This window comes from Entelurus aequoreus, linkage group LG01 (assembly GCF_033978785.1).
Source record: "Entelurus aequoreus isolate RoL-2023_Sb linkage group LG01, RoL_Eaeq_v1.1, whole genome shotgun sequence".
NCBI classification, from domain to species: Eukaryota; Metazoa; Chordata; class Actinopteri; order Syngnathiformes; family Syngnathidae; genus Entelurus; species Entelurus aequoreus.
Genome location: NC_084731.1, coordinates 43,191,796 through 43,213,645, shown reverse-complemented (window position 1 = coordinate 43,213,645; position 21,850 = coordinate 43,191,796). Strand labels below are relative to the sequence as shown.

The 21,850-nt window shown below is 40.5% G+C and overlaps 1 protein-coding gene across 1 annotated transcript in view; it reads right to left on the bottom strand.

The window, feature by feature from the left end:
* Positions 1 to 1,685: 1,685 nt before the first annotated feature.
* LOC133652510 (solute carrier family 2, facilitated glucose transporter member 11-like) overlaps positions 1,686 to 21,850 on the bottom strand; it is a 36,834-nt gene continuing 16,669 nt past the window's right edge. Inside the window, exons 3-13 of the mRNA XM_062051337.1 lie at positions 21,736 to 21,834; positions 14,500 to 14,660; positions 14,158 to 14,282; positions 10,523 to 10,652; positions 10,309 to 10,457; positions 6,875 to 7,062; positions 5,272 to 5,382; positions 4,261 to 4,362; positions 4,096 to 4,171; positions 3,864 to 3,991; positions 1,686 to 2,006 (exon numbers count right to left, since the gene is read on the bottom strand). Coding sequence (XP_061907321.1) covers positions 1,794 to 2,006; positions 3,864 to 3,991; positions 4,096 to 4,171; positions 4,261 to 4,362; positions 5,272 to 5,382; positions 6,875 to 7,062; positions 10,309 to 10,457; positions 10,523 to 10,652; positions 14,158 to 14,282; positions 14,500 to 14,660; positions 21,736 to 21,834 — 1,482 coding nt within the window. The 3' untranslated portion in view covers positions 1,686 to 1,793. The remainder of the gene's footprint in view (positions 2,007 to 3,863; positions 3,992 to 4,095; positions 4,172 to 4,260; positions 4,363 to 5,271; positions 5,383 to 6,874; positions 7,063 to 10,308; positions 10,458 to 10,522; positions 10,653 to 14,157; positions 14,283 to 14,499; positions 14,661 to 21,735; positions 21,835 to 21,850) is intronic.

Sequence of the window (21,850 nt, the reverse complement as noted above, 5' to 3'; positions counted from 1 at the left end):
TATATATATATATATATATATAAAGCAGATGATGTGGTCCTGATGGCTTCATCTGGCCAGAGTCTTCAGCTCTCACTGGATTGGTTCGCAGCCGAGTGTGAAGCGACTGGGAGGAGAATCAGCAGCTCCAAATCCGAGTCCATGGTTCTTGCCTGGAAAAGAGTGGAGTGCCATCTCCGGGTTGGGGAGGAGACCCTGCCCCAAGTGGAGGAGTTCAAGTACCTAGGAGTCTTGTTCACGAGTGAGGGAAAAGTGGATCGTGAGATCGACAGGCTTCAGTAATGCGGACGCTGTATCGGTCCGTTGTGGTGAAGAAGGAGCTGAGCCGGAAGGCAAAGCTCTCAATTTACCGGTCAATCTACGTTCCCATCCTCACCTATGGTCATGAGCTTTGGGTCATGATCGAAAGGACAAGATCACGGGTACAGGCGGCCGAAATGAGTTTCCTCCGCCGGGTGGCGGGGCTCTCCCTTAGAGATAGGGTGAGAAGCTCTGCCATCCGGGGGGAGCTCAAAGTAAAGCCACTGCTCCTTCGCATCGAGAGGAGCCAGATGAGGTGGTTCGGGCATCTGGTCAGGATGCCACCCGAACGCCTCCCTCGGGAGGTGTTTAGGGCACGTCCAACCGGTAGGAGGCCACGGGGAAGACCCAGGACACGTTGGGAAGACTATGTCTCCCGGCTGGCCTGGGAACGCCTCGGGATCCCCCGGGAGGAGCTGGACGAAGTGGCTGGGGAGAGGAAAGTCTGGGCTTCCCTGCTTAGGCTGCTGCCCCCGCGACCCGACCTCGGATAAGCGGAAGAAGATGGATGGATGGATGGATATATAATGCACTTACATTTCTTTATTTAAAACTTCGTTTTTAATTTCCATATTTTATAGTTGGCTTTTGAAATTATGAATAATATATTAATATATATATTATTTCTCATTTTGCTTTCTTTTTTCCCCCAAAAAAGTTACACAGTGCTTCCCTAGCCTCTAGACCCAAAACACAAATAAAGTCGATCCAATGCAATCTAAAGCTACTTGCCTCTTTTTAAAAAAATAAATTCCACAAAACTATTCACACGTTTTTAAAAATCTAATTAACGTTTTTTTTTTATTTAAGTAGAATATAATTCGTTTTTTCAGTTCTTACAATCGTAAAAATATATACTGTGTGTTGAAATTGTATTTGTTGATCTCTTTTTCGCGTTTTTCTGAAAAACGACGCACTGCCGCCCTCTGCTGTTAAACTTGAATACTGCAGTTCCTATTCAGATCTATCGGCCTCCTTCCTTTGTTTTTCTTTTTTTAAATCAATCGTGTTACCAATTATAATACAACTGTTTTATATTTTATTTATTTATTTTATTTTAAACAGTGTCATGTTCTAAAATATGTTTCCATTGAAAACATTTACTATGATATTATCTTATTTCTGTTTTGTTTTTCCCCCGCGTCAAACTACGCAGTGTCGCCTCCTGCTGTTAGGCTTGCAGGTCACACTCGAAATGAGCCACCTCGCAAGCTTTGGATTTGATTGAATAACAAATTGTACCAAAAACCCTTTATGTTGTGGACTATAGTAAAAGCTTTATTTGTATTTAGTTAAAAAGAAGAATTAATAAAAAAGGGAAATAAACATATACAATAGAATATTTATTGGATAACAATGAATACCTACAAATATTTAACTCTCATACACGTGTGTTCTCATTCACACGCACACTCGAACGCATGCGCAGATTGACTCTAATATATGATTGCTACATTATATCATCTTGTGTTGTCAAATAAGATGGAAGGTGTCTACAAGGCCGTGGACGCACACACTTGGCCCGCCTGATACTGACTTTGACCATGACCCTTCCTTTCCTGGTTCTTGAAGTTGAGCTTGTGGAACTCAGCGGTGATGGCCGACAAAGACTTGCCCTTGGTCTCCGGCAGAACCAGGCCGACGTACAGCGCGGAGAGCAGGCACACGGCGGCGAAAGGCACGAAACAATACTGGCGCATCTCACTCTGCCAAAGACAACGAGGAGTTTAACATGGTGGCCGCCAGAGGGCGCCATAGTGATATTGATAGTGATAGACTGAAAGCGTTGTAAAATAAAATGACATTGTTTAAACAAAACAATTATTTTAAGAAAATCACTTGAATCTAAAAAATACTGAAACATATTTAAATACACAATGTTATGAATAAAAGGAAACTGAAACTATAGAAAAATAAGAGTATTGAAAAAAAATCTAATAATTTGATGGACCAAATTAAATCAATACAAACAAAAAAACACATTTATGGTATAACAGTTGAATACAATACAAAATTCAAATATTAAAAATAAGTCACATACTGGCAATTGACAAATAATTAAAATTGAGTAAATTATTTAAAAATAAAATGGGTGGACTGCATAAAATAAATCAATAAAAAGACACAACAAATAATTATCAAACAATTTAGTTTAAAAAAAATTAAGTTAACTTGAGAGAAAATGTTTTAATTATTTTAAGAAATTAATCAATAACTGCAAATGGAATACTTCAAATTAACCAAATTGAAGTATAATTGACTATAAAAAAAAAATAAAATTATGAAAAAAAACAAAGAAAACAAAGAATCTAAAATAATAAAAGATAAATCACATATTTCTGATTAATGAAATTGTTCAAAAATGAAAATTAAGGTTTGAATAAAGAGGGAGTGAAAATAGTGCAAAATTTAATGACAGTATTTAAAATAAACCAATATTTAAATTTCTTGGCTGAATAGAAATACATTTAATTCGTTGAAGGAAGCAGAAGATAGACTTGGAAATTAAACCATTAAAAAATAAATCACATAACTTGAACGATTGGATTGTTAAAATTGATGTTGAAATTGTTTTAAAAGAAACAAAATCACTTAATTGGTGGATTGATTAAAAAGAGACTGAAACTACAACAAAATCACACAATTTTGAAAGCTAATGATTGTGAAAAAAACTAAGTGGAAAGAACAAAACCATTTCTTTTAAAGAAAGAAAGAAAGAAAGAAAGAAAGAAAGAAAGAAAGAAAGAAAGAAAGAAAGAAAGAAAGAAAGAAAGAAAGAAAGAACGAGATTAATGCTAGTAGGGCTTTCGCAATCTGAAACTGATATCGGTCCAAAATCAGAAAAAAACAGATGATATCACTTGCAAATAAAATGTCCGTTACATGCAATCCTGCAGCGTGTTTACTTGTGCAAAGCTGGACAGCCAGTTAATATCTAAATGCCCTACATTAAGCACACAAGGTTGGTCTTTTCGTCTATTTTTGTCAAGTCATTTACAAAAGGTAAACATGGTAGGCTATAGGCTACTCGAAGCTAGCAGCTACACAACAGTTAAGCACACAATAGCACACAAGCTAGACATACGTAATAAGTGTCCTCCATTGAACAATAGTGAGGTCTAAAACAGCACATTTGTTAATATAAATATAATCAAATAAATATAGTTGCATATTACTTACACATACAAAGGCTACAAGGCAGAAGTGTATTAAAAAGTATCCAGTAACAAATGTGTCCGCATCACTCAACTTACTGCATCATGATCTTAACTTAATTAATTTTTTGAAACAATTACAACGCCACTTTACCTAAAGGCAGCGTAAGTCAATTCCAGACAGATAATAATTAAATAGGTTAGTGTTTTTCATAGCTACCATTGTTCTCTGTTTGATTAATTTCACTTTATCAAACCTTTTCTAATATTCCACACTACAAAATCATAAAGAAATGTGTGATCCATGCTAATATCGTATCAGATTAATATGGGTATCGGCCAATACTCAAGGTTCCAATTATGTTATGTTATGAACATTATGTGTGGACATAAAGTATATGTACAAACCACGAGAAACGGAAAGATCATTCCAACAATGAAGAGGTTGATCCACATCATGGAGCCAGCGATCATGTACGCCGCCGGCCGAGCCGTTTGATTGAACACTTCAGTGGGAAGAAGTCCTGTCACACCCGCTGGAAGAAGAACATTGAAGAATGCTAATAAGAATAATGAAGTGTAATACTCTATCCTGCCATGCGTGTGTGAGTCTTTATGAAGACGATGGTGCCACACTGACCTGGACCCATGCCAAAGCTGAGGATGTAAGTGAAGATGCAGGCCATGCTCAGGTAAGGCATCCAGGATACCAGGTGCTGCGCTCGTCACATCACAACGTAACACGGTAACACAAAACAACATAACAACACACCGCACGTTCATAGCATCCATCTGGTGGAAATACCTCGAAAGACAGCGCGATGGTGAAGACAATCGCCCACACGGTCATGAGGATGAAGCCTCCCATCAGCAGGAACCGGCGACCTTTGCACTCGATCAGCAGGTTCTGAAAACATGTCAAGATATCAACTTCTAATGTGGCTAACTTTTAGACACAAATCTCAGCACGACGCAGTGCATAATAATAAACGCATCTTCTTTTTAAGGCAAAGTGTTTCATAAAACTCTTCTAGGCATACTTCATATTTAGGCCCGTTAGTATACACTTTACATCATTGATTCATAACAATTCTCAAAATCGAACATTTTGAAAATTAAGTTTCACTGTTTTTTTCAGCACCTTGTGTTTGGGAGTCAATGAAATAATTTATTATTTTATCATGTAAAAATGTTTTTTTTTCATATTATTTTATTTAACTTTATGTACAAACGTACAAACCCCAAAACCAGTGAAGCTGAGACATTGTGTAAACAAAAACAGAATACAATGATTTGCAAATAATTTTCAACCTATATTCAATTGAATAGACTGCAAAGACAAGATACTTAACGTACGAACTGGTAAACTTTGTTATTTTTTGCAAATATTAGCTCATTTGGAATTTGATGCCTGCAACATGTTTCAAAAAAGCTAGCACAATTGGCAAAAAAGACTGAGAAAGTTGAGGAATGCTCATCAAACACTTATTTGGAACTTTAAAAAAAAACCCACACAAAACAGACCAAATGGCAATCAAAAGTTCATATAGAATGCAAGAATAATATAAATATAAAATATTAATGTATTTTAGTAATTTTAACACATTCAATTGACTTTATTTAAATGTATTCAACTTTAGACTGTATTATTACATGCCTAAGTGAGGAGGATTTAGACATACAGTAGCCTACCCAGTGTGTGTGTGTGTGTGTGTGTGTTTGTGTGTGTGTGTGCGTGTGTGTGTGTGTGCGTGCGTGTGCATGTGTGTGTGTTCATGTGTGTGTGCGTAGACTAGGTGTTACGTAAGCGACTTACACACATGATGCAGGCTGTGAATTCACACATGCCCGTGCCGATTGTGATATACTGGATTTGGTCATCAGATATTCCTGCCTCTTTAAAGACGTACGACGCATAGAAGTAGATCTGCAAGACAACAGGGAGTCTTTTACGCGCTGAAGTTCCTTGACACGCACACACAGTTTCAGTAACTCAGTTAATGCTTTGTAAATCCGACAAGCTTAAACTAAAAATTTGTAAACAGTCGCACAGGACACATTATTAGGTACAGTACACTTAATAATAACGCTGACTTTTGCTTGACGTTGTTAGAGAATTATTCACGAAACAATAGGTTTGTTATTCTGTATTGGGCAGCACTACTGACGCCAACAAACATCTGGAGCAGGGGTCCCCAAACTTTTAGATTCGGGGGCCGCTTTGGGTTAAAAATTTTTGACCAGGGCCGGACTGTGTATATATATATATATATATATATATATATATATATATATATATATATATATATATATATATATATATATATATATATATATATATATATATATATATATATATATATTGTCCGAGCACAATGATGTCACGTTATCAATGGGAAAATGCATTTTTAGACAATATGATTTGTCTGAGCGGCTAGGAGACACAGAGAGTAACAAGCGGTAGAAAATTGATTAGAAAGGACAGATTAAAAAAAAAATAATAAAAAAAAACACTTTAAAAATTTTTTTTAACTTGGGACTTCCCGCGGGACGGATTTTGGCCGGATCCGGGCCGCAGGCCATAGTTTGGGGACCCCTGATCTGGAGGCCCAATTTGATTGTCTTCTTTTAATTTTACTTTCACTTTCCGAACACAACGCTAAACTTTGGAGCTGTTAATTCACTTTAAAAAAGTTCTGTTACAACCTCTTCACTTCAAATACAATGAAGCCTTGAGTATTGGCCGATACCGATGTTAAGCCGATACAATATCATCAGGAATCATACATACTTTAATTATTTTGTAGTGTGGAACGTCGGAAAATCAAGTGAAATTAGTCAGAAACGATGATATTTATGAAAAACACCAACCTTGTGACTGAATGATGCTGTTTTTAAATTGAAGCGAGGTGGTAATTAGTTTTTTGCGAAACTAAGTGGTCTCAATAATAGTTAAGTAAGTTGAATGATGTGGACACATTTATTACTGGATACTTTCTAATACATATTTGCCTTGGAGAATTTGTATGTGTAAGTAATATGCAACTATAATGATTTGATATTTGTTTATATTGACAAATGCGCTGTTTTACACTGAAATATTGTTCAATGAAGGACACTTATTACGTATGTCTTTCTTGTGTGCTATTGTGTGCTGAGCTGTTGTGTAGCTGTTAGCTTCTAATAGCCGATAGCCTACTATGTTTACGTTTTGTAAATGACTTGACTAGAATACAGGAAAAGGAGGACATTTAAGAAGAGCAAATGTCCCTAATGAAGTGTCCAATAAGAGTTTAAACTGCCAATCACAGCATTCATTTTTTATGCGACCAGCAGTAACCTTCTCCAATGTCCATTCAAGCTGCAACATCCAATCCTGCGCGTGCGGTGTCAATGACATCGTGCAACATACTACACACCGAGTCATTGCCGCACAGCTGCATAGCGCTGCTGACGACCATGACGGTGATGAGCTGCCAGCGCACCGCGCGGTCACCGAAGAGCTCCCAGGGACGACTGGGCCTCAGGCCCTTGGTTTCGGCCTGTTCTTGCAGGATCTCGGCCAGCTCGCTGCTCTGGACTTCGCAGCCACGCAGTCGCCGCAGAGCTGAGGACACAACCTCAATGAGCTCAATGTGTCGCTTTTTGCTTAGCAGCTGGCTAAAAGTTACTGATGAAGGTTCAATTAATTTTTGAAATGTCAGCATTGTGACATAAGTCCATCCATCCTTCCATTTTCTTCCGGGGGCAGCAGCCTAAGCAGAGAAGCCCAGACTTCCCTCTCCCCAGTCACTTCGTCCAGCTCCTCCTGGGGGATCCCGAGGCGTTCCCAGGCCAGCCGGGAGACATAGTCTTCCCAACGTGTCCTGGGTCTTCCCCGTGGCCTCCTGCCGGTCGGACGTGCCCTAAACACCTCCCGAGGGAGACGTTCGGGTGGCATCCTGACCAGATGCCCGAACCACCTCATCTGGCTCCTCTCGATGTGGAGGAGAAGCGGCTTTACTTTGAGCTCCCCCCCGGATGGCAGAGCTTCTCACCCTATCTCAAAGGGAGAGCCCCGCCACCCGGCGGAGGAAACTCATTTCGGCCGCTTGTACCCGTGATCTTTTCCTTTTGGTCATAACCCAAAGCTCATGACCATAGGTGAGGATGGGAACGTAGATCGACTGGTAAATTGAAAGCTTTGCCTTCCGGCTCAGCTCCTTCACCACGATGGATTGATACAGCGTCCGCATTACTGAAGACGCCACACCGATCCGCCTGTCCATCTCACGGTCCACTCTTCCCTCACTCGTGAACAAGACTCCGAGGTACTTGAACTCCTCCACATGGGGCAACTCGGAGATGGCACTCCACCCTTTCCCGGGCGAGAACAATGGACTCGGACTTGGAGGTGCTGATCCTCATCCCAGTCGCTTCACACTTGGCTGCGAACCGATCCAGTGAGAGCTGAAGATCCTGGCCAGATGAAGCCATCAGGACCACATCATCTACAAAAAGCAGAGACCTAATCCTGCAGCCACCAAACCAGATCCCCTCAACGCCCTGACTGCTCCTACAAATTCTGGCCATAAAAGTTATGAACAGAATCGGTGACAAAGGGCGCCCTTGGCGGAGTCCAACCCTCACTGGAAACGGGTCCGACTCACTGCCGGAAATGCGGACCAAGCTCTGACACTGATCATACAGGGAGCGGACCGCCACAATCAGACAGTCCGATACCCCATACTCTCTGAGCACAGGACATAAGTCGTTCATAAGATTTTTAAATGGCTTTGAATTAAAGGCCTACTGAAATGAATTTTTTTTATTTAAACGGGGATAGCAGATCTATTCTATGTGTCATACTTGATCATTTCGCGATATTGCCATATTTTTGCTGAAAGGATTTAGTATAGAACGACGACGATAAAGATTGCAACTTTTGGTATCTGATAAAAAAAAGGCTTGCCCCTACCGGAAGTAGCGTGACGTAGTCAGTTGAACATATACGCAAAGTTCCCTATTGTTTACAATGATGGCCGCATGAAGTGAGAGAGATTCGGACCGAGAAAGCGACAATTTCCCCATTAATTTGAGCGAGGATGAAAGATTTGTGGATGAGTAAAGTGCAAGTGAAGGACTAGTGGGGAGTTGAAGCTATTCAGATGGGGAAGATGCTGTGAGAGCCGGGGGTGACCTGATATTCAGCTGGGAATGACTACAACAGTAAATAAACACAAGACATATATATACTCTATTAGCCACAACACAACCAGGCTTATATTTAATATGCCACAAATTAATCCTGCATAAAAACACCTACGTGTTTGTTATGCTAGCTTCTAGCTCCTCTGCTAGCTCCTAGCTCCATAGAACACGCCAATACAATTCAAACACCTGATCAACACACACAATCACTCAGCCCAAAAGACCGTTCACCTAACCCAAGGTTCATAAAGCTTATATATTTTTAAAAAGTTACGTACGTAACGCGCACATACGGTCAAGCTATCAAATGTTTAGCAGCCAAGGCTGCATACTCACGGTACCTGATATTCAGCTGGGAATGACTACAACAGTAAATAAACACAAGACATATATATACTCTATTAGCCACAACACAACCAGGCTTATATTTAATATGACACAAATTAATCCTGCATAAAAACACCTGCGTGTTTGTTATGCTAGCTCCTAGCTCCTATGCTAGCTCCTAGCTCCATAGAACACGCCAATACAATTCAAACACCTGATCAACACACACAATCACTCAGCCCAAAAGACCGTTCACCTAACCCAAGGTTCATAAAGCTCATATATTTTTAAAAAGTTACGTACGTGACGCGCACGTACGGTCAAGCTATCAAATGTTTAGCAGCCAAGGCTGCATACTCACGGTACCTGGTATTCAGCTGGGGATGACTAAAACAGTAAATAAACACAAGACATATATTTACTCTATTAGCCACAACACAACCAGGCTTATATTTAATATGACACAAATTAATCCTGCATAAAAACACCTACGTCTTTGTTATGCTAACTCCTAGCTCCTATGCTAGCTCCTAGCTCCATAGAACACGCCAATACAATTCAAACACCTGATCAACACACACAATCACTCAGCCCAAAAGACCGTTCACCTAACCCAAGGTTCATAAAGCTTAAATATTTTAAAAAAGTTACGTACATACGCAAAAAAAAGTTGCGCACATACGGTCGAGCGATCAAATGTTTAGAAGCCAAAGCTGCATACTCACAGTAGCACGTCTGCGTCTTTGTCATCCAAATCAAAGTAATCCTGGTTAGAGTCTCTGTTATCCGAGTTCTTCCATCTTGACTGCATCTTTCGGGAATGTAAACAAAGAAGCGCCGGCTGTGTACTGTTGTTGCTGACTACGTTCGAAAAATACGTCCATTTCGCACCGACAACTTTCTTCTTTGCTTGCTCAGCTTCTTTCTCCATAATGCAATGAACATGATTGCAACAGATTCACGAACACAGATGTCCAGAATACTGTGGAATTATGAAATGAAAACAGAGCTTTTTCGTATTGGCTTCAATGTGGAAGGCATACCCGTGTTCCCCGGGCTACGTCACGCGCATACGTCATCCTCAGAGGCGTTTCGAACCGGAAGTTTAGCGGCAAATTTAAAATGTCACTTTATAAGTTAACCCGGCCGTATTGGCATGTGTTATAATGTTAAGATTTCATCATTGATATATAAACTATCAGACTGCATGGTCGGTAGTAGTGGGTTTCAGTAGGCCTTTAAGGACACAATTGGACCACACGCACGAGCTAATGAGATCCAATATAAGATCTGATTTCACAAAAATATAGTGTTTGCTTTCTATTGAGGTACCCACCCTTGATGCAAGCCTCCTTGTCCCCCTGGTCTATGAGTAAGTATCTGGGGCTTTCTGGGAACCACGGCAGGGTCAGGAGCTGAATCAAGCCAGGAAGGGCGTTACTGGCAAGAAGATACTGCCAACATGACTCGTTGCCCAGAATCTCTCTACAAGCATAAGATTGTACAGTTGTTGTGCTTTTTCATGATCATTATCAGAACATCATCCTCACCTGAGTCCCACCACTTGTCCAAGCACCACACCAAAGGCTGTGAAAACCGCAGAGGACAAAGCCACAGCCCCTCTCAAGTGCTTTGGTGCACTCTCCCCAAAATACATCGGCTGCACGTTCATGCTGATTCCTGCAAGACAAACAGATGAGAGAATCATAGTTCTTTACACCGGGTGTCAGCAACCCGCGGCTCTCGAGCCGCATGCGGCTCTTTAGTGCCGTCCTAGTGGCTCCCTGGAGCATTTTTAAAAAAGGATTGAAAATGGAGAAAGACGTAGGGAAAACACAAACAACTGCAACAGTTTGTTTACATGTGAAATCTTCCACTCCTTCTTTGTCTCATTTTGTCCACCAAAAGTTTTATGCTGTGCCTGAATGCACAACGGTGAGCTTTCTTGATGTTATTGACTCGTTGGAGAGCTAATAAGGCATATTTGGTCATTGCATGACTGCAAGCTAATCAATGCTAACATGCTATTTAGGATAGCTGTATGTACATATTGCATTATTATCCCTCATTTGTAGGTATATTTGAGCTCATTTAATATCCTTTACTTTTATCCTCTTTGTATATAATTTAGTTTTGCATGTCTCATGACACATTATCTGTATGTAATATTGGCTGCATTTCAGATAGTTGTTTGTGTGCCATGTTGTTCCAGACCACAGCAAACATTACCTAGCTTGCCAAAATTGTAATAAATCTATTAGAAGAAGACAGCCTGCTGTTTCCTTGAACTTGGACACACACATCTATACCTTTCGCCATTTAATTTTCCTGAGGGAACTCTCCTGAAGGAATCAATAAAGTACTATCTATCTGTCTATCTATTAAAAGCCAGTCATTTCCAGGAGTTATCTCACCTTCTGATTTACTAATGGTTTCTAATGTTGTATAAATGTGTTGAATAAATATTACATTTCAACATTTCTGTCAACGAAGATTTGCTTCGGCCTGCGACACATAGTCATTTTGATAGTAGGCTATTATAGCTAATATAGACACTTATATAATGTGTTGTCTTCATTATAACACTTATATAAGACTTTTAAAGTAATTTTGATAGTAGGCTATTGTAGCTAATATAGACACTTGCGTCATTTGTTGTCTTCATTATAAGACTTATATACGACTTTTCATTTTTTGCCGCTCCAGACAGATTGTTTTTTTGTATTTTTGGTCCAATATGGCTCTTTCAACGTTTTGGGTTGCCGACCCCTGTCTTAAACGTAGTGTACTGAAGCATAGCGTAGCGCAACACAGCGTAACTTAATGTAGCTTAACATAACATAGCATAGGATAGCATACAATAGCATATGATAGCATATAGCACATAGCTGTCCAAAGTGTCCAAAAAACAAAACATTAAAGTGAAGTAAAAGAGCAAACGGGTAAAATTTAACAAGAAAAAGTTGCAATGTTGACTTTAATAACTCCGGTTGTTAACAACAAACTGATGCGACCGAAAATTCGGTTTATGAAGCGGTCGGTTTGGCTACACCGGATATAGCTCCCTCAATCAATACGATTCAGTTGTGCATCCTTAGGTTAATCCAGGGTAGACACATAAACCGGTTATTATGCCGAACTAGAAATCGGTTGACGGTTTTTGTTTTTACAACAACACGAGAACCAGGGTTGTCCGTGGAAAGAATCACGTTTTCGTGTTTCGTTACTTACGTAACCGGAGACGAGAAATGACGTAGGTACTTGGACCAGGTGTCGTGCGAGACTCGCAATCAGTAGACAGTTTATCTTTAAAACAAAGAAAATATAATGGCTTCCCGCCAAATAATTACCTGCAGGATACGTAACGTCAACATTGCGGACCGCCTCCGTGCTGTGCCGCCCGTCAATATTGTACGTTTGTAACATCCCAAGTAATGGCGGAACAGACAGATTCCCAGTTTGTCTTTCTTTATTTCACAAAATGCAACATTCTCGTACAACGGGCTCAATCTCCGTGTCTTGCTCTCTGTTCCGGCAACTTTACTTTCCTTTTTCAACTCCATAACACACATTACTTCCCATCCTTGTCCCGGAAGTCCTGCCCCCCAGATGACACTGATTTGACTTGACTCATGGAAAATAACTATAATTGACATGTGTTTGCCTTTTTACTTCATTTAACATCTTTAGGGATATACACCATATGTTGTGTTTTAAAATGTGAAAATACTGGAAGCATGTCACATTTATAGAATGTTTTTTTTTTATATTTGAAGATGAATTTGCCTCTAGGGTGTTCTCTTTCATCAGGTTATTGTTATTCTCATGGCATTCAACTGATCAGTTTTATTAGAAGACGTTTGGCCTCTTATCCGAGTAGTTTTCATCAGTTCATGCTCATTGACTTAGCTTGGACGGATCTCGTCTGAGCACTTGGTGCCAAGGTCCTAACTATTTATCGTCTACCATGAGGAGAATGGTATGTACAGGAATTAATGCATATGTTATTTTGTGGTGTAAAAAAGAATGGGTCAATCAACAAATGTTAACCCTAGACTCGAATCGTTCATACATCGTATTGAATCTTATTGAATCGTTCATACACTAAATCAAATTATATTGAATTGTTCATACACTAAATCGACTCTCATCAAATCTTTCTGTTTTATAAATAAATTGTTTTTAAATCACATCGTAACCCATGTATTGAGATGCGTATCGAATCGTCCGTCACAAAGTATATCTCTACTAATAATGACATAAAGCTGCTACGCAAGCTGTTTTTTCTTTAAAACAGTCATTGCTCAAAAATAATACCGGTAATAATGACAATGAATTAAAATCAATTTTATGAATTATTGACCTTTTCAAGGCTCCAATTAATTCACATCAATTATTCCACTTTGAAATATTTTTTAGGGAAAATGTTGCATATTTGCCATATGAAAAACTAAGTTTTCTTTGACAAAAGGGCTTTAAACAAACAAACAAAAACATGTTAAAAACTTTTTTTGGGGGGAAATACTACACATTTGTTTTTTTGCCATAATATATATATATATATATATATATATATATATATATATATATATATATATATATATATATATATATATATATATATATATATATATATATATATATATATATATATACAGACCTAAAATTGATTTAGAGATTTAGAGAAATATATATATATTTTTTTTTTTGGAAAAATTTAAATATGACATTTAAAAAAAATATTATGACTAAGACCCTTTTGGACCCCCGGGACCAAACTTGACCAAACCGTAAAAGTAAAAAAAAAGACAAATCTATGCATTGTATTGGTTTTGAAATTAAATAATTATAAAAATGGCCCCCACATGCTTTGATTTTTCAGTGTGCTGCCCTCAGTGGAAAAAGTTTGAACACCCCTGATATAGTACATCATAAGATAGCATAGCATAGCATAGCATAGCATAGCATAGCATAGCAAGCAAAGCATAGCAAAGCATAGCATTGCATAGCATGGCATAGCAGAGCATAGAAGTAGAGCATAGATAACATAACATCGTATAGCATAGCATAGCATAGCATAGCATAGCATAGCATAGCATAGCTTAGACCTAGAGCATAGATAACATAGCATAGCATAGCATAGCATAGCATAGCATAGCATCGCATATAAGCAAAACAAACCTACCTGCATTTATTCCAATAAGGACACGTGATAGGATGATCATTTCAAACGACCCGGCGGCACGACTTGTCAAAGCCAATAGAGCGCCACTTAGGAGGAAGATATTGTTGAGCAGCAGGCATTTTTTCCTACAATAGAAGATTTGTGGCATATTTTTTTCATAAATTGCACTTGTTGTATTTCAAATTTTCAAAACCACATGTAGAGTGTCCCAGTGCTGTCAGTCAGAGAAAACTTAACCATTGTTCATTTAATTACCATAATGTAGTCCATTTGTCTATGCCAAAGTCCAAACACATTAAACTCTAGTCTACATCATTCTCGAACATGCCTCATCTACAGTACCTCCCAAAGCGAATGGACATGGGTCCGGCAATGAGAGCCCCCACTAAGCCGCCTAACGAGAAGATGGAGACGATAATGGTCCAGATCAGAGTCACCTGGTAGTCCTGCAGCTGGATGGCCCAGCGCTCCACAAAGGTCTCGTTGATGAAGGTCTGAATGTACTATAAGAGGACGCCATCACAAAACATCACAGTTAGTTTCCTCTTTGTGCACACTGTAAAGGTTGTTGTTTGTAGCAGTCGCCTTAAATACTGTTTAAAAAAAATATCCTAATTCTGTCATGTAATAATTTAATTATTGGATCACTTTTTTTAAGGCTGCCCTTTGTCACCGATTCTCTTCATAACTTTTATTGACATAATTTCTAGGCGCAGTCAAGCGTTGAGGGGATCTGATTTGGTGGCTGCAGGATTAGGTCTCTGCTTTTTGCAGATGATGTGGTCCTGATGGCTTCATCTGGCCAGGGTCTTCAGCTCTCACTGGATCGGTTCGCAGCCGAGTGTGAAGCGACTGGGATGAGAATCAGCACCTCCAAGTCAGAGTCCATGGTTCTCGCCCGGAAAAGGGTGGAGTGCCATCTCCGGGTTGGGGAGGAGACCCTGCACCCAAGTGGAGCAGTTCAAGTACCTTGGAGTCTTGTTCACGAGTGAGGGAAGAGTGGATGGTGAGATCGACGGGCGGATCGGTGTGGCGTCTTCAGTAATGCGGACGCTGTATCGATCCATTGTGGTGAAGAAGGAGCTGAGCCGGAAGGCAAAGCTCTCAATTTACCCATCGATCTACGTTCCCATCCTCACCTATGATCATGAGCTTTGGGTTATGACCGAAAGGAAAAGATCACGGGTACAAGCGGCCAAAATCAGTTTCCTCTGCCGGGTGGCGGGGCTCTCCCTTTGAGATAGGGTGAGAAGCTCTGCCATCCGGGGGGAGCTCAAAGTACAGCCGCTGCTCCTCCACATCGAGAGGAGCCAGATGAGGTGGCTCGGGCATCTGGTCAGGATGCCACCCGAACGCCTCCCTAGGGAGGTGTTTAGGGCACGTCCGACCGGTAGGAGGCCACAGGGAAGACCCAGGACACGTTGGGTAGACTATGTCTCCCGACTGGCCTGGGAACGCCTCGGGATCCCCCGGGAAGAGCTGGACAAAGTGGCTGGGGAGAGGAAAGTCTTGGCTTCCCTTCTTAGGCTGCTGCCCCCACAACCCGACCTCGGATAAGCGGAAGAAGATGGATGGATGGATGGATGGATGGATGGAATATTGCATGGGCGAGGGCGAGGAAATCTGGTTCTGCTCCTGATTGGTCCCTTTTTAGGCATTTGAGAAATAAATGCATCTGATATGCACCTCCAAAGACATGCACTTGGGGATAGGCCCCTCCCACTTCCAAAGACATGCACCTGGGGATAGGCCCCTCCTAACTCCAAAGACATGCACCTGGGGATAGGCCCCTCCCACCTCCAAAGACATGGACCTGGGGATAGGCCCCTCCCACCTCCAAAGACATGCACCTGGGGATAGGCCCCTCCCACCTCCAAAGACATGCACCTGGGGATAGGCCCCTCCTACCTCCAAAGACATGCACCTGGGGATAGGCCCCTCTTACCTCCAAAGACATGCACCTGGGGATAGGCCCCTCCTACCTCCAAAGACATGCACCTGGGGATAGGCCCCTTCCACCTCCAAAGACATGCACCTGGGGATAGGTTGATTGGCAACACTAAATGGCCCCTAGTGTTTGAATGTTGTATATATGTGTTGGCCCTGTGATGAGGTGGTGACTTGTCCAGGGTGTACACCGCCTTCCACCCGAATGTAGCTGAGATAGGCTCCAGCCCCCCTCCGCTTCCCCGAAAGAGATAAGCGGCAGAAAATGGATGGATGGATGTTAAAAAGATTGAATCTGAATATTATTCATTCTTCACGGTTTTGTTTTTATAATAACTCTCACTAAAGGCGGACACTTCCCTTCCCTTCCCTTCCCGTTATCTTTCCCTGCTAAAGCTCCTTTGTCTCGTCTCGTCTCAACTTTCTGGGAGCCTCTCTCGATACTCTTCTTTAAAGTCAGACAAGGAATTGATCGACTGGCTTCTCAACGCATTTGACAAAAGATTTCCTTGACGAGAAGCTCTGATTCGGAGGAACCTGTCTGTCCTGACGGAACGTTCGTTGCTGGATACATGATGGACGCATGGGATAAGTTGAGGGTCCTGTGCCTGGAAATTCTTTCTGTTTAAGATATTAAGGTTTTATTATTATTATTATTCGTAACTATGATAACAGGGCATCTGCTGATTGTATTAAGTGTTGCTCTGGTGTATCAACAAATTCGGAAGACAAGGGTAGCCATTCAAGATACCCAGAAGCTGCCCGTCATGATCGGTGGAATGGGTTGGGCTGTCTGCACTCAGACTTTGCCAGGCAAAATATGATCAATTTGAGGACCAGTAGCAAACTTATAGAGTAAACAAGTATTGGAATGTATCCAGTGATGGGCAGTGACAAGCTACATGTAGCTAAGCTGAATTGTCTTCTGTCTTTTGAGGTCAGGACCTCCACTGAGAAGCACATTCCTGACAATAATATGCATCAGTGTTGGGACTAACGCGTTACAAAGTAACACGTTACTGTAACGCTGTTAGTTTCGGCGGTAACTAGTAATCTAACGTGTTATTTTTTATATTCAGTAACTCAGTTACCGTTACTACATGATGCATTACTGCGTTATTTTACGTTACTTTTAATGTAGTATAAAGTGTGTTAGTGTCGTAGTTCTGATTCTTCTTGTGTCACAAACCGGAGAAGAGAGACCTGCGCTCTGTGTGTGTGTCTGAGTGTGGGGGGAGAGAGAGGAAGGGGGCGGGGGCGTGTCTGATCATGGCGGAGCTGCAGTCGAGTTTGTTAACATGGAGATAATTTCTAATTTTCACTACTTTTCTTTTGTCGAGCACAAAGAAAATAACATTTTAGTTAAATGTAAATTGTGCTTTGGATCAAAGATCCCATCTACTGCCCAAAACAGCAATTCAAATCTGCTGAAACAAGCTACATAAGCAACATGCTTCGACGTAGCTAGTAAAGAGAGACAGAGACTCCGATGCCACTTTCCCTCCACCACTTAAGGATTAACTCTGCCTCTGCTCATCATTCAGCACTGAAGGTACACAGTCTGTCAATCAATGTTCCCTCTAATTGTTCATGTGTGTGAGCAAACGCAAAATCTCCCTGAGCATTCAGTGGAGCCCATGTGAGCAACATCAGACGTGCACACTGTGGCTACACCAGCAGCACACCTGTCCCAAACCTGACTAAATAACAACTTCAATCTCCATCCATCCATCCATTTTTTACCGCTTGTCCCTTTCGGGGTCGCTGGAGCCTATCTCAGCTGCATTCGGGCGGAAGGCGGGGTACACCCTGGACAAGTCCCCACCTCATTGCAGGGCCAACACAGATAGACAGACAACATTCTCTTATTATTATAATCAAATGACAGTAGTCATTTCCATTTCTAATATAAGTGTTTAGGCCCACTTACAATGACAATAACAACAAATATTGTTTTTCATGAACTGTGTACTTGTATTGTTTGTCTGAAGTACATGTCAAACTACTTCCTTAACGTAAATGACCGCCATAACCCCAACACCAGGGGGAGCTCCACTAACCACGTTAAACCCAGATTCCGAACTAACAAAGGTCTTAACTAATTCTCTTTCTATGCCACATCAATGTGGAATGCGCTCCCAACAGGTATAAAAGAAAGGGCATCTCTATCGTCCTTCAAAACCGCAATAAAAGTTCACCTCCAGGCAGCTACAACCCTAACTAACACCCTCCCCGGATTGCTAATAATCAAATGCTAATAATCAAATGTAAACAATCAAATGCAGGTACTTTTTCCTATGCCTTCTGATCTCTCTCTCTCTCTCTCTCTCTCTCTCTCTCTCTCTCTCTCTCTCTCTCTCTCTCTCTCTCTCTCTCTCTCTCTCTCTCTCTATGTCCACTACTTGCTGTCCATATCCTACCCCCCCCCCCCTCCACACCCCTGATTGTAAATAATGTAAATAATTCAATGTGATTATCTTGTGTGATGACTGTATTATGATGATAGTATATATCTGTATCATGAATCAATTTAAGTGGACCCCGACTTAAACAAGTTGAAAAACTTATTCGGGTGTTACCATTTAGTGGTCAATTGTACGGAATATGTACTTCACTGTGCAACCTACTAATAAAAGTCTCAATCAATCAATCAATCAATGGGTGGAGGTCCTGCTTTGGAAATAGTTTGTACCCCTTTCAGACATTGCATTTAGTTCCCATTAAAACATTCACATGTTGCACAATGAGATGTAAGCAGGGGATCATGTGTGCATTCCTGCAACTTCCTGTTTGTAAAAAATATATTTTTATGAGTATTTATTTAATATACTAATAGCATTTCATGATTAATATTTATAAATTAAGATTCCTAATAAATGACACTAGAATAAGCACACATTTGATTGGTAAATCATAGTGTAACGACCTGGAATGACACTTTATGTGTGGTGTTTGAGTTGTCCGACTTTTTGTGTGGCTGTTAACGCATCACTGGCTAAGTGCCATATGTGCATGTGTTGGCGCAAGTGAGAAAGAGCGAACGGCTGCTGTTGATATAACAAAGTTGCTTTTGGTCTGGTTTGTACTGCAGAAAATGACCACTTTTGCTAGATATCATTTTTTTTACTAATGTTTTGGTGATGTGTTTATGGCCGACAATAAAGAGTTTTGCTCAGTAAAGTGATGGATGGAATTCATGTCCTCAAAGCGTCTCGACAGACGTTACAATATTTGAACAATGATGACGAAAACTGTTTTCTCTGTCGTGTCCGTGTCGTGTCGAAAATTGTTATGCGCTTATTTTTTTATTTGATTTTGTGCGTGGCATAGATTTGCCGTGCGCAGAGGACGCTTGAGCAGTGCGCAATTGCACAGGCGCACACCTTAGAGGGAACGTTGCTGTCAATTCTCTTGTATACTCTTTCATCCTAGACTTCTGGAGTGTTTGATTATCACATCACTCTAAATGTATAGACTATAAAGTTCACAAACATAAAGAGGGATCCTAGTGGGCCAGGCCAATCTTTCCTTATCTCTAAACTAAAACTGGGGAAATGTGTAGAGTGTTCTGAGCTTCAGACATGATTTTGTGTCAGAATTCTTTGAGGAAAAAATGCCTGGTTAGGCTTTGTGTATGTATTGTCTGCCTTTCTTGCTTTACAGCTACGTTGTTATTATGCTGTTTGTTACTTGTGTATGTTATGTTGCAGCTATTTAAAATAGTTTTGTCAATATGTTCTGGCCAGAAACAAATTGGCCTTTGTAACATATCTTTGTGTTTGTGCGTTGTATGTAGTTACTTTTCAAAGTAACGCATTACTTTTTGGTGTAAGTAACTGAGTTAGTAATTGAGTTACTTTTGAAATGAAGTAACTAGTAACTATAACGAGTTACTGGTTTTCAGTAACTAACCCAACACTGCCAATAACACAGTTATTGTGGCGCGAGGCAGGAATAAATAGCTCTACAATTACTGACCGGGAGCAGGTAAGCGTCCCGACCACTGATCAGAGGAAGGTGACGACAATCAGCACCCATGGAAACAAAGAAAACAAACCAGTGTGCTGAAACAGAACTAAATCACCAGTTAAAGGAATCTCAAACTAAACAAAACATGATCCGGACAACGGATCATGACAGCCTATTGGCTAGGACTCCCTTGAAAAGAGGTTTATAATCTCAATGGAATTCCTGGTTAAATAAAGATTAACTAAAACAGTTAGGAAAGTCTACCAGACAGAAGCGTATTAGCAAGTATTCAGTAGGAATTGTGTCCGCATCATCCACCTTACTGCTTCATGAACTTTAACTTAATTAACTATTGTGGCCGCTAGTCAAGCCACAATTAGGGTACATTAAACATATGTTTCTTATTGCAAGTTTGTCCTTAAATAAAATAGTGAACATAGAAGACAACTTGTCTTTTAGTAGTAAGTAAGCAAACAAAGGCTCCTAATTTAGTCTGCTGACATATGGAGTAACATATTGTGTCATTTTCCATTCTATTATTTTGTCAACATTACTAAAGACAAGTGGTAGAAAATGAATTATTAATCTACTTGTTCATTTACTGTTAATATCTGCTTACTTTCTGTTTTAACATGTTCTATCTACACTTCTGTTAAAATGTAATAATCATTTATTCTTCTGTTGTTTGGATACTTTACATTAGTTTTGGATGATACCACAAATGTAGGTATCAATCCGATACCAAGTCGTTACAGGATCATACATTGGTCATATTCAAAGTCCTCATGTGTCCAGGGACATATTTCCGGAGTTTATAAACATAATATACATTTTTTTTAAAACGCAAGATGTTGTGATGCCAAAAAATATTGACGTAATCATAGTAGTATTGACTAGATACGCGCCTGTACTTAGTATCATTACAGTGGATGTCAGGTGTAGATCCACCAATGGTGTTTGTTTACATTGTGACGCCGGTGAGCTACGGTGTGTAGTGAAGCATGTTTAGCTATTCCTCGTCCTGCAGGGATGATACTTGTAAGAAACGTACTTTATTTGTCGCCATGGAGGCGAGGATTAGTGATTTAGAAGTAGCGAAAACACTGCCGACTGCAGCTGGACTTTAGCCACTAGCTAGCTAGCCATGTCTTAAAGCACCTCTTCCTGAGGGCGTTTCAGTGTTATAACTTCACCTTTATCTTTAGTTTTCAAGCCAAAATGCGTCCGTTCTCCCTTTTCTGTCTACACACTGTGTCTGCTTGTAAGTACTCCGTGATTGTGCGCTGCCGAACATGCTCGTCTGCTCGTAAACCAGCAATGTCACGACGTGACGACGACGGGGGCGCGGGTGGTGGGGGACCGGTATTTTTCAGAGGCGGTATAGTACCGAATATGATTCATTAGTATCGTGGCACGATACTAATACCGGTATACCGTACAACCCTAGTGCATGTACGAGCCAGTCTGCCCCACAACAAGAGGATAGAGAAAAATAAGAAATTATTGACTACAACAGAATAAAAATGGTGCCTCGCATTGCTCTTGGGTAAACCTCTACCATTTATGAAGATATCCGCTGACATAACTAAGGCAAAATACATCACTATGTAAATAAATGTGTGTAAATAAATAATTAAAACGCAAACAAATGTAGCAACTCACAGTCGTTGGAGCATTCATGATGGCCAGGTTGTATCCGTACTGAAGTGTGCCTCCAATGGCAGCTGAAGCAACCATCAGCACCAGCATCAAAGAGCTACTCTGTGAATATTAATTT